This window comes from Anopheles ziemanni, chromosome 2, assembly GCF_943734765.1.
Source record: "Anopheles ziemanni chromosome 2, idAnoZiCoDA_A2_x.2, whole genome shotgun sequence".
Taxonomy (NCBI): Eukaryota; Metazoa; Arthropoda; class Insecta; order Diptera; family Culicidae; genus Anopheles; species Anopheles ziemanni.
Window position 1 is genome coordinate 71,213,338 of NC_080705.1, and position 12,397 is coordinate 71,225,734.

Below are 12,397 nucleotides of genomic sequence, written 5' to 3' on the forward strand. Positions count from 1 at the left end.
GATTTGTACACGATCTCCACAAGTTATGATGTTAATTCTTAATGAGTCATGTTACAGTCTTTTTCTACCCATGTTGAACCCATAAGTAGAGTAACCAGCAAGAGTAGTTTATTAAAAATAATTTTATGAATAAAGTTTGTTACAGGACAATTTGTTAAAATCTATCGTTCACTGAGAAGACCGGTTTTTGTTTTCTTTTTCAACTTAAACATTTTTGCATAAGTTTTAAGAAACATTCCCGAAACCCCTTTCATAATCGTTCCTCATATATCGCATCATCGCCACCACCATCGTCGTCATCGTTGTCTTCGTTGTCGCTGTGGTGTTCCTGAACCTCTATCCTTTCGACAACCTCGTTAAATTTCACATTTTTCGGCTCCGAACTAGGAATCGCTGATCCGAAAGTGTCACTAGACGATGCGCCGTACTCATCCTCTTCCTCTAGCCGGTCGGTCAAGGTACGCGCTAGCCGATGTGGCTCGCCATGGTCGTCCACGGATTCTGCATGGGTGGATGGGAAAACGTGTAATGAGTGACCCGTAAAAGAAGTCCTATTGGTAGCGCCGAGGCTCGTTACCTTGCATGGTTATACCGGCAATGTTGATCGATATTTTCCGATCTTGTCCCTGAACCTCCTCCAGGATGGTTGGTTCCTGTTCCCTTTTCGCCGGTGGCGTCGAAGGGGGGCTGGGATCGAAATCATTTTCCAGCTGTTCGACGTCGGATGGATCACTGTTTGCGTTCTTCGACAGTGGACGCACGTAGCGCACGTATAGCACACTGCCGATAGCCAGACTGATTGCGAATAGCGCTCCTAGTACGGAGGTGGACGCAATCAGACCGACGTTGCTACCCGATAAACCGTCCGCACAATAGTTTGGATCCGTGGAGCATACGGCCTCACCGAAAGAAACTATTGCCGTGTCGTCAATACTTGGGACTGCCCGCCGAATGCCGCTGCAATCGGAAACAATGAAAAGGTGGTTATTTCAAAAAGGTTAACAATAGCAGATGTTCAAGATTTGATGATCCATACCTTCGAATAGAGTCTGTATCCATCGGTTGGTTGTTATTGTCAAAGGCGTATACCACCAATCGCAAAGGCCTCCTGGACTCCAGGGCTTGTCGAGCACTTCTCCTCTCGGTTTGACTAGGCTCACTCGAAGGAACGTACGCCTGGTGCAATAGTTGAACCTTAAAGTTATCCTGCCGGTTGATTTGATCAACCAAGTCCTGCCACGTGGTTCCTCCGATCAACGTGTATGAGACGATGGCAATTTGATCACTCGCTAACCGATGGACGACCATCGGAAGTCTCGTGCTACGCCCATCGCTGGCACCATCACGATCTGTCGCGATCGCCACGATCTCCACCTCGTTTGTTTCGCGCAAAGCGTCGCTAGTTGGGTAAACTAGGCCCTCCTCCGGATCGACTACAAAGTGTCCAGCCGAATCGACCAAACTGTACCGGATTTTGGCATTCAGCCCTTCGTCAACGTCCGTCGCCTGTATTCGGGTTAACTGTGCCAGCATCAACCTGGTGGCCAACGAGGGCTCCGGGTAGCCGAGATGTATCGTGCCACCTGATGCATCCGGTGGCTGCACGAACACCGGATCGTTATCGTTAATATCGTCCACGATGATGCTGATGACCGTTAGGTCTGGCGCATAGTTGATCGACTCCGTCTCAACGAGGGACCGCTTAACGAGTGATCGTGTCGCCGTTTGTTGCCGCTCGGTGTCACACCGAAGTTGCAACTGGAGACGGAATTGAGGCACCATCATATCGCCAAATAGTTCGCGATTCTCCCGATCGAAACTTCGCGAAGCGAGCCAATTCGTCTCGGTGTCGATGTAGAAATAGGGTTGTAGTACGCCGGTTGGATGCTCGCTCAGCAGCTCGTAGGTACAGGCCGTGTCTAGCTGGGTCGGGAAGATGGTCGTGTGTGCTCGCTCCTCGTCGAGATGCTGCACATAAAGGGACTGATCCACCGTTACCTGTTTGTCGCCCTCCGTGCATTCGTACGCATTGAGAACGTTTAAGAGCACGCTTGCTGAGGACTGTTTCCTAGCAACGGTGTTCGTCGCATGCACGAGAAAGCTGTACACGTTTGGTACGATTGGCTGCAGCAAGGACAGTGTTCCCTCGGGAGTTATCGAAATAAAAGTTTTGAGATATTCTGAAAAACAAGCAACACAAAGATAAGGCATGTATTTGAAAAAGGTATGGACAATTATTAAATACCCAAGCCTTGAACGTGTAGTAGATGAATTTACTTTACCATCTGAAATACAGTAGACCCCCGATTATCCACAGCAATGTGTGCCACGGTTACCATGAATAATCCGTAAATAGTTTAAAGAACTTGTTCAAACATGCATATTATAAAAACTGAGTATTCAAGAGTCAGTTTAAAGTGAAAACATAGCTAGAACATTTTAGTAAATACAATTTTTCCTCTATAATTTTCTAGAGGCTCACGATAGCCTAGTGGTTGCACCGGTTAAAAAATATACCTCCGAGTTCAGAGGCGCTCTCTTGATGGCGTAGGTTCGAAACCCAACCGAGACCGGAACCCCCCTTGTACGAGAGGACTGATTATCCACGTACGCGAAGAGAAAAAGTCTGGTAAGCCCATTTAGGGTAGAAATGACCAACGATGGTCGATACGCCAAACAAGAAGGACCCCACTATTTTGGCCATTTTGCTCCACAATTTTAAACATTCACGCGACAAAAAGTTTTATTATTTTTTGGCAGTAGAAGAGAGAGTAGAAGACCGATCTGTAAAGATTTTGATTATTTTTCTCGAATGGATTTCCGGAAACAAAAGTGTTCCACTTAAGGAGATCATAATGCCTCACAATACCTAACATTTAAAAATAGGTAATTCTATTTAAAAGGCCATCTTTCCCACAAGAAAAGTGTAGTTTGTGAGGGCCTCAGAAAGTTACGGGCAAGCTCAGAAAGTTACACCTACCGTCCGTAATCTCCAATTGGTGCTCTACGATAGCCGATGGGTCCTTTGCTGTAGCCGTCACTGACCCGATGGGGCCACGGGTATCTCGCCGAAGCTGGTACCGGAAGTTTCCGTATGGAAATACGGGGACATCGTCCTCAACACCGCCTGTTGTACAGTTGTAGCAACTGGTGCAATCCACTATCGGTGGCAGAGGAACGCACGGTGCTGTAGGAGAATATTACAATCAGGCTCTAATATTGACACTCTAAAGGTTTCTGATTCTATTCCACTTGAACTTACTTCCCTCCGGAACGGTTAGTAGTACCGAACAGGTGCCTTTTACATCGTCATTGATACGGGCTTCTAGTGCAACATGCACCACCTGAAGCCCTCGGAAATCATCCAACGTTAGAGCGCGAGTCAGTGCCATCTCCACACGTCGTTCGCTTTGCTCGACGGCTAAAAAGTCCACGTTTGTTTCAACTGCAGTGATTAAGGTACCGAACGTAAAGCTGCCCTCCGTTAATTCTACTACATCGACGAGGCTTAAGCGGAGATCTCCATCGAACGCTCCATAGTAAACGGGCTTTGTGAATAAGGGCGTCGGTAGCTTCCGGTTTACGATAACACTAGCTTCCACGGTGCCACTGTTGGGGTTCTTCAGGGTAACACTAAACTGGAACAAAGTTCTTGAACCTAATTGTGCTGCTGTGACGGTATCTTTCAATCTGAACTTGAACAGATCATCGTTTAACGATCCATCGAACAGTAAATAGTCGTCGCCTGCTAGATTCCACTGCAAACCTGGCTCTGTACTTCCGGACACAATCTTCAGCTCGGATCCATCGATGAAGATTACCTCGAGCGATCCACCCTCGAGGTGGCCATGGACCGCGGCCTGTGCAAATTGTGGCTGCTGGATTTGCTCGATGTCGATCAGAACAAACGCGGTTGCAGTGTCACTACCGGGATTGGTTGCCTGGATGTACACACTAAGGTATCCTCCGGGTCCGGTGGAAGTCAATTCGGACCAGTCCAGGGAACCGACAAGCGTCATCTCGATCCGGGCTCCCGTGCGCGTAAGGGTGAAATACTTAGCATCAGCGCCGCCGATACCCACTTCGGTATTGTCAGTGTATGTACCCACACTCAGCTGGATTGTCTCTTCGAGCCGAAGCTCCTGGGTGCCCTCGGTGATAGCGCCCGAGTACAGCAGCTTACCGAAGGTCGGACTGATGATATCATCCAGCTTTATGGTGATCACTACCGTCGCCGTGTCGACGGCACTGTACTGGTTGTTGATGTTGATGTTGAAGCTTAGAAGATCGCGCCCCTCGATGCTCGACGCATCTACGGCTTCTTTCAGCGATACCTTCAGCTTGTTTCCATCGACCAGCGCCACATCAAACAGCGCTGCGTCATCCTCGGAGGAGGTCACGTACTGAAACGTCTCCATCATAGTGTCCGCTTTGACGGTAATCGTTTCCGCGGCCGAAAAGATCACCTCCTTGGTGCCCTGCTGAAGCGATCCGCGGTAGATCGATTTCGTAAAGGCCGGCGTAATGGTGGGTTGGTTTTCTACCTCCACCAACAGCGTACACTCAGCCGCTTGTGCACCGGGTGTGACCGCCTGTAGGACGAGTTTGAAGTACAGGTGTGACCGAACCTGATCCCATCGAACTTCCGATCGCAACCGGACTGTGGCCGTTCTGAGGTCTTCCGTCACTGCAACCTCGAAAAAATCGGCCGGTGAGCTGGATACGATCGTGAAGATCGTCGCAGCTGTTACCGTGTCCGGTTCCCAAGCGATCGGTGCATCACCAAAGTTCACCAGTGTTTGCCCTTCGACAATTTTTCCCTGAAACGATGATTGCGTGAAGGAAGGTTGTGGTTCGCGGTTTATTTTAACCGAGCATGAGGTTACGGCCGGCTTGTTACTCCTGGGGTTGGTGGCTACCACGGCGAAGCTAAGGTCCGATCGGGTCTTTAGCTGCTCGACGGTCACTTCGTCTCGAAGGAAGAACCCAAGGGTTTGATCGGTCGATGATACTACATAGCGAACCAGTGCACTGTCCACCCCTTGTATGTTATACGTAGTGCCGGTGCTGATCGTTTCCGACCTGAGCATTATATTGCGATCGAATACGATCTCTTTGGCACCCTGTTGAACCTCGCCGGTGTAGAAGAACTGCGTGAACTCCGGATCTACGGCGCGATCAATGTCGATGACGATGGTGGCGAACCCGGATGCCATGGCTGGATTAGTACACTCCAGTATAAACTCGAAACGATCGAGCCCATTTACCGTTGCTTGGTCCAGTTCCTTGAGCAGTCGGATCGTGACTACTCCCTGCTGCTGGAGTGTGACCCCAAATAGGTCCGAGTTGCTATTTTGGATCGAAATGGTTGCCGTGTTCAGGTACGTACCCGGCTCAAGCACGATCGTTTCGAATGGAACCAGCTGCAGCTCGCTGTTAACCCGCGATTTGTAGAGAGGTTTTTCAAACTTTGGAATTTTTACCAGTGGTCGCTTAATGTAGACGACAACGGGTACGATCGCATCGCTGGCGGCGAGTTGTTTTGTTGCCTTCAGGCTAAACTGAAACATATCACGACTCTCGAACTCACTGTCCGTTAAGGCAGCTCGCAGCTTTACCGATACACCGTCCGTGGTGGTGGAATCGAGCAAGAAGTACGCAGCATCGGTTCCGTCCAACGAGTACTGCACCGTTTCGTCCAGCGTTTCGGACGTGAGCTTCGCAGTTATCGACTCGACAAGTAGTTTCGAATCGTCGATCACTCCTTCGTAGATCAGCCGTTCGAAGGCGGGTGGTGTAACCCGCACAACATCGACGGTGATGACACAGTAGACTGCTTCGGAGTTGGGATTTTTAGCCTCCACCGTCAGCGGAATGCGATCAATTCCACGCAACGATTCGCTCGTCACATTTCCACGCAGAAACACCTGGAACACATTGGGCGGAAAGAACTCCTGGATGGCGAAAAACCCTAGTGCGTCGGTTAGCTTGATTTCGGTGCTGGTGGAAAATGAAGTCACCGCGAGCTCCACGTTCGGTACGCGCAGTTCGAGCGTTTTCTCCAACAGCTGACCCTCGAGATAGGGTTTGGAGAACTTTGGCAGCACGATCGCTGCCCGAACCACCCTCATAACGATTACGGCGTGTGCTGCGTCGACGTCTCCCAGCTTCCCGGTAACGGTCACCAGTAGGTAGCTTTTATCCGCCAGCTTTTCAGGTGTGATCCCATTTGGAACGATACTGATCGTACCGGTAGTGGGGCTCGCGGTAATGCTGAATAGGTCCACGTCACCTGTGTAGCTGAAGGTTAGGCCGCTAACCAGGCTGTCGGAGGAAATCTTTACCGTCGGCACACTCACAACTCCCGCTTCCGTTACGGTACCCTCGTACACCGGTTGCTCAAACTGTGGAACCTGCAGGTTCGTTTTCGCAACCGATAGCACCAAAAGTGTCTCCCCAACATCGACGGAGGCTTTCTCCGCCTGTATGCCGACTAGGAAGAAATATTTCTCTTTCACTACCGCATCGGTGAGCAGTGCGGATCGGGTGATGGACACCTGGTTGTTGGTCAGCGTTGCCGCAAAATACTTTGCATCGTCCCCGGTCAACTGGACGGTTACAGTACCGACGCCAGCGGAAGGTATTAGTCTGATGGCGGCATCGAGGGAAATGACACGCTCGGTAGAGATGCTACCTGTGTATAACGTCTGTTCAAATGCCAGATCGCTTGCTACATCCACCACCAGAGCCGTCCGACCGATACTATCCGTACCGGTGCGTGTCGCCGAAACCGTGACACTAAGAATCGTTTTCGTTTTATCGACTTGTGTCCCAGATCGGAGGGTTAGGGTGGCGCTGCCACGATCAGCCGTCGGGGTGACGGTGAAATATGTGCTATCGTCGCCGGACAGCAGATACTGTACCGTGGTGTCGTACGACCCCGCCACTAGGTTCACGCGAATCGGTTCGAATGTGTTCCCGAGTTTGTAGCTTATTTTGTACAGACTTTGTTCGAACTCCGGGGGAGTTATGTATACGATCACTGGGTCGCCGCTTATGGTGAGTCTCGCCTGGGATTTTCTTGGTGGGTTCCATTCATCCTGTGTGTATGTGTGTGTGTGATATTGCGATAAATAAACTGGAAAACATGGTCGATCCATTCCTTTCCTACTCACCTCAGCATAGATTTGCAGGGAAATTGGCTGAATTTTGGTTAACGTCTGTTTCGTTATAAGGTTCCCAATGAACTCCGTGCGGGAAGATCCACGGGACGAACTCACGGTAAAGTAGTCGTTTTCATCGATGGAAAATGTTACCGTGTTCTTCGTAATATCGTAATCGTTCGCTACTATTCCTTTGCCCTAGGAGAAAAAAACAAGATATTCTTAAATGTATTTCACTATCAACGAAAGATATTTCGACTGCTTTACATCGTCCACAAACTGGATTAGATTGAAGTCTCTCGGTAACGGCAGCGGCACTTTAATATCGTACACCTCCCGGCTGAACAGTGGGTCGTAGTTGTTCTCCTCCAAGATATTCTGCCGGTAGGTCATTTCGCGCACCGTGCCGGACTGGCAGTTGAAGACGACCACGTTGAAAAACACCAGCTTTTCGTCCAGCTTCTCGAAGTTGGCGAACTGGTCGCTGGTCGTCAGCGTCAGCTTGTTGTTCTCCAGCCTTGCCACGATGTACACCGGCAGGCCGGTGTCGGTTGGGCGGACGCTCACGGACCGCACGTTGGTCACGTCATGCTCGGCAAGCTTGTAGTTGGCCCCGACGGTGGTCGATATCTCCGGTCCGATGTCGAATTGACCGGCGAAGGATAGCGTTGGCGAACTACAGTCTGTATTTGAATTGGTGTGTTGTCAAGCAGGATGGATGTGAGTTTCACATATCTCGGTTAATCAAAGTAAACATTGTTGTAAAAATATACAAAGGAAAGATCAGGGATGTTGATTCAGAATTCATTATATTCAGAGTAGGCGAAACAATTTAAATGGCTCAAAGTCTCTACATGCATCTCCAAAATCTTACATTCTTGTTCAAGAATAGCGCAATTCTAGAACAAATCAACTATGCCTTAAAAACTCCCAAACCATAGTTTAAAACAGATTTTGTTGGTGGTTTTTCATATTGTCACGTGAGAAATATTTGAACCAATACTTCTATCATAAGGCGTGCACATGTTTCGTTCATTATTTATTGACAGAAGATTTAAAAAAGAAGATAATTAGAACAAAAATTAACTTTAAACGGAAATTTAAAACGTCTGCAATCAATTTTTATGAAACATCACCAACAATTTGAGGTGTATCTTTTAAACTGTAAACTTTATATTGTACCAGTTTCATGCGGGGGCGTGCGTCAGCATGTGATGGTTGAAGATATTGTCTCAAAATATCGTTTGTACAGTCCATTTACCATGGTTTATGGCAACTGTTTTTGTTCGCGATAAGGGGTACGAAAAGCTTTTAGCATCATATGGTGCCATTGTTTCATATGTACATTTCTTCTTTTCCGAGGCGGTTGCAAAATGGTAAAAAACACTAATTTGTCTAATGTAACCGATACCCAAATTGGCGTTGAGTTGGAGAAAAGGAAGCATTAGAAAAAGTATTGAATTTCCATGAAAGCCATTAACAGTTATCGCAATTGCGCGGTCCAGATCTCCAAAAACAATATTGCTCCAGATAACGCAATCAAAAAACCCCAATCTTTTGTTTACTGTTAATCTGATAATGAACTCCTGTCCATCTTAGTCTCCCCCCCCCTCTCCTTCTCCAAAACGTGCTAGACAGATCGACAAAACGGCTATTGCACAACTGATTAAAAACGCACACCAAAAACAACAACATTAAAGAATTTTCCAATTAGTTTAACAAGATTCGCTAACGGAGGAGGAAAATAATAAACGCCGGTAGATAGAGTTTGACACAGTTGACGGGCGAGCGATTCAAACGGTGCTCCCCCTTTTTTTTGGGAATGTGACATTGGCGCTTTGGATGCCCTCTTGCGCATGCCGATGATGACGGACTGTCGATGCTGTGCAATTCAATCCATCAAAAAATCGGCATTCGCTTTCTACTGCGCCGCGTCCGCTGCCCTAATGGGTTGTTTTAACAACCAATCGACAAATGGACGATGACTGTATCTTCCGCTCCGATAACATCTCGCACGTTCGTCAGGCCGGGGGGCGCTTTCGCTCCTTTGTTGTCCAGCTGACGGTGTCTGGTGGCCAGTTCGAGGAGTCTTTGATATCGTGCGGTCGAAATCGCGATTTCGACCGTGTCAGAGGCACTTTACTACAACTCTTGAGTCACTTCTAACAAGCGCACACCGAACTACCGCACAGAACTATGTTTTGTGTTCCACAAATGGTTTCTCACCTTGAGCATTTGCCCCCGGACACACTAAACACGCAGTACTGGCTACGATGAGCCACCACTGGAGGACACTGTATTTGTTTTGTATCATTTCACTGCATGATCGCATTGCACGTGCACTGTCCACCGAATCCACACCAGGCACGTCCACCGTTCCCTGCACTGTATTCCTGTCGCTCGTGGGCGTAAGGTGAGCCTTTTATCCGGCGTTCCACAGTTACTACCGGGCCAAAGACCATCCGGCGAAGCAGCTCACTCGCGACTAACCGACGAAAGCGAGGCGGAACTTCATGGACACCCCACACACTAGGTGTGCGATAGCCTATATCGAGAGGGTATCTCGTCAATTGATTTTGTTATCAGATAAATTGAAATCAGATAGCAATAAGTATTAGAAAAAAGACCGAACAGATGGACGGGCAATACAATCTGCAATCGTCGTTTGATCGGTAGTCCCCGGCCATATCGCCATTACTCGACCAGCGAAGAGGATGTGACGATGCGAATGCGTTTGGTCGATATCTTGTTCCTGTTGTGCTCCTCGAAGGGTAGGGATTGGGGAATTATCAGCCGGTCTTTATTAGTACAATAAGCGTGTGTCTTGGGGTGAAACAGTACGTTTAGGACCGTTTTTTTGACGATATTTGACGTTCAATATCACTGTACCTTTTTTGGTGAGAAGAAATGTGTAAATTAATTACTTTAGAGTATGACTACTTACATATTTTACTAGTGCTACGGTGTCACATGCGACCTTTAAGTTAATGTAGGTCGTCTCCCGGAACTCGTACATCTTCTTCACGATCTGAAAGAAGGTGAAAATTTAATCAGCGGTTTCGTTCCCCTATTGCAAAATTATCTCCGATAGCTAGAGATATAAAAATGTATGTTATAAATAATTTCGCTGTGCTCGAAAACGTGATTCATACAACCAATGTACTACACTTACCTTTACAGTTACGACTTGTAATTCAGTCATGAATCCCTTGCGGAAAGAATCAGACTCATTCATTCAGTTTAAGGAATTCGAGCTCGAACGAGATCTGGCTACCCAGCAGGGGCGCAAAAACTTTCGGACATTTTCTTCCGGTACTTCAAACGAGACACAAACGATTCCGATCAACCCAATATTTTAATTTATCTGAATCATTTCCCAAACGGCTAAACTATTTAAACGATCCGGCGCTCTGCTTGCTTGCTTGCCCTAGGGTTTTAATGTTAAATGTTTATCGTTTTTCGTACTTGAGCTTCGTTTTCATGCTTCTCTGTAATATCGTTTTGCAATCGGCCATGCCATGCAGCGGAAGGAAAAGCTTTCTGACCCTGGAGAAAAACCAAAAATCACTACCAAACCCCGCGCACACGTTTGCAAACAGTTGTGGGAGTTTTTCGCTCATGATTAGTGTTTCCGTGGTTCGCGCATTTAACAGCAAACCAACACTTGCCCTATGTACAACTGGCCCCCTGTACGGGGGCCTTCGCGGGTCCTTCCAAAGTTACCTTACACATCCACGTGTTTATATAGACTTTTTTGTTCGTCGGTGGCCAAGTTGGAGGGAGGCAAACCTCTAAGACTCTGTGGCAAATCCAATCCTTACAACTCCTGTAACGCATGGACTATCTATTCTATGCTGCGGCTGCTTCTACGGCTGTGTGCTACACTTACATTTGCTCTGCTTTACAAACGTTGCTGCGATCTACATCTCTCCCTACAGGGAGAACTGCTTTGGTTCAACATGTTTGTTCCACGACTCGGGTCTGCTCATGTCTTGGCTTACATTATTAAGCATTACAAGTTCGAAACGAAATCGGTAAATTTCTGTGCTTGTTCTGTTGTATTCGGTTCGGTTCCCGTTCGAGCATTTGCATTTCTTACAAAACAATTAATTGGTGTTTGTTTGGTTTAACTTTGCGGTTAAAATTTGTGTTGAAATGTATCTTTTTTTTTTTCTTTTCTCTCGTTCACTTTGCTCAGTATGTTTCATCCTGCTAGCGCCAACGGGTTTTCTAACTGGTAATAATGTTGGCGTTTGATTTGTCTTTAGGGTTTTGCTTTTTTCTCTCTTTTTTTTTTTGTTCGCTCGTAACTATTCGCAACATTTGTTTTGATCCACACCCTTCCTGTACCTAATTAATAGTAAGCCAAATCTCGCCATTCTGCCATCAGAACAGATTGAATTGTTTAAAGTTTTTCGTTTCATTTTATGTCACTATTCTTCCGACTAGCATTTACACACTATTCTCTCTACAAGCCCTGAAGAAGGTGTTATGATCGTGCTGACGCTGTGTCACACTTGATAATGATGGAAAAGGGGGTGGCGTCGAGCGGGGACTAGGTATGAGCTTGTTGATTTTGAAATTATTACTTTTTGCCATGCACAGTTCAAATCGGGCTTCCCTTTACTAACGTCCTAGAAGATCATGACCAAGAAGAAGAAGAAGAAGAAACATTGGCACATACATTATGAGAGACTATATATGATAAAAGGAACACACGACGAAGCCAACGCTGCGAAGAAATTTCATTCATGATGATCGAATGGTGCGCAAGTCTTAATTAAGGGCATGGTGCCATGTTCAAAAACGGAGATTGCTTTTTTGCGATTTTTCCATTCAGTTTTTTAAGTTGTATTGCATTCAACAAGAGGCAACTTTTCAAGCCTTACAGTTTTTTTTTGGTTTTGTTTTAAATCTGTTTATATTACCTTTCTACAGTTGACCCATGTGAGAACCATGTAATGCATGTTTGGGGGGCGAAAAAAACAGAAGCAAATCAATGTCCTACTCATTTGGTTAAGGCATTTATGGCAGACCGTCTCTGCTAGAGGATCACAATTATTTAAACTATTTCGTGTACGCAACCGAACGCTTCGAACGGTCGTTCCAGCTACAGATTGAAGAAGTACTCAACAGTCAAACAAACGGCAATATCCTATACAAGTGCGTTTGCATAAGTAAAGTTTATCTACGGTGTGACGAATTCACAGAACACAGCGCTATACAAAATGAAT

At 46.9% G+C, this 12,397-nt stretch overlaps 1 protein-coding gene across 1 annotated transcript; it reads right to left on the reverse strand.

Annotated features, from left to right (window-relative positions):
* Window positions 1–241: 241 nt before the first annotated feature.
* LOC131294246 (uncharacterized) lies at window positions 242–10,398 on the reverse strand. Its single transcript, XM_058322291.1, has 10 exons — window positions 10,336–10,398; window positions 10,108–10,191; window positions 9,180–9,252; window positions 7,431–7,846; window positions 7,176–7,361; window positions 3,263–7,100; window positions 2,981–3,187; window positions 1,037–2,180; window positions 578–957; window positions 242–501 (listed from the first exon to the last, which is right to left on the reverse strand). Exons 1-10 carry the CDS (start codon window positions 10,396–10,398, stop codon window positions 251–253), a joined length of 6,642 nt encoding a protein of 2,213 aa, XP_058178274.1. The 3' UTR covers window positions 242–250.
* Window positions 10,399–12,397: the final 1,999 nt, after the last annotated feature.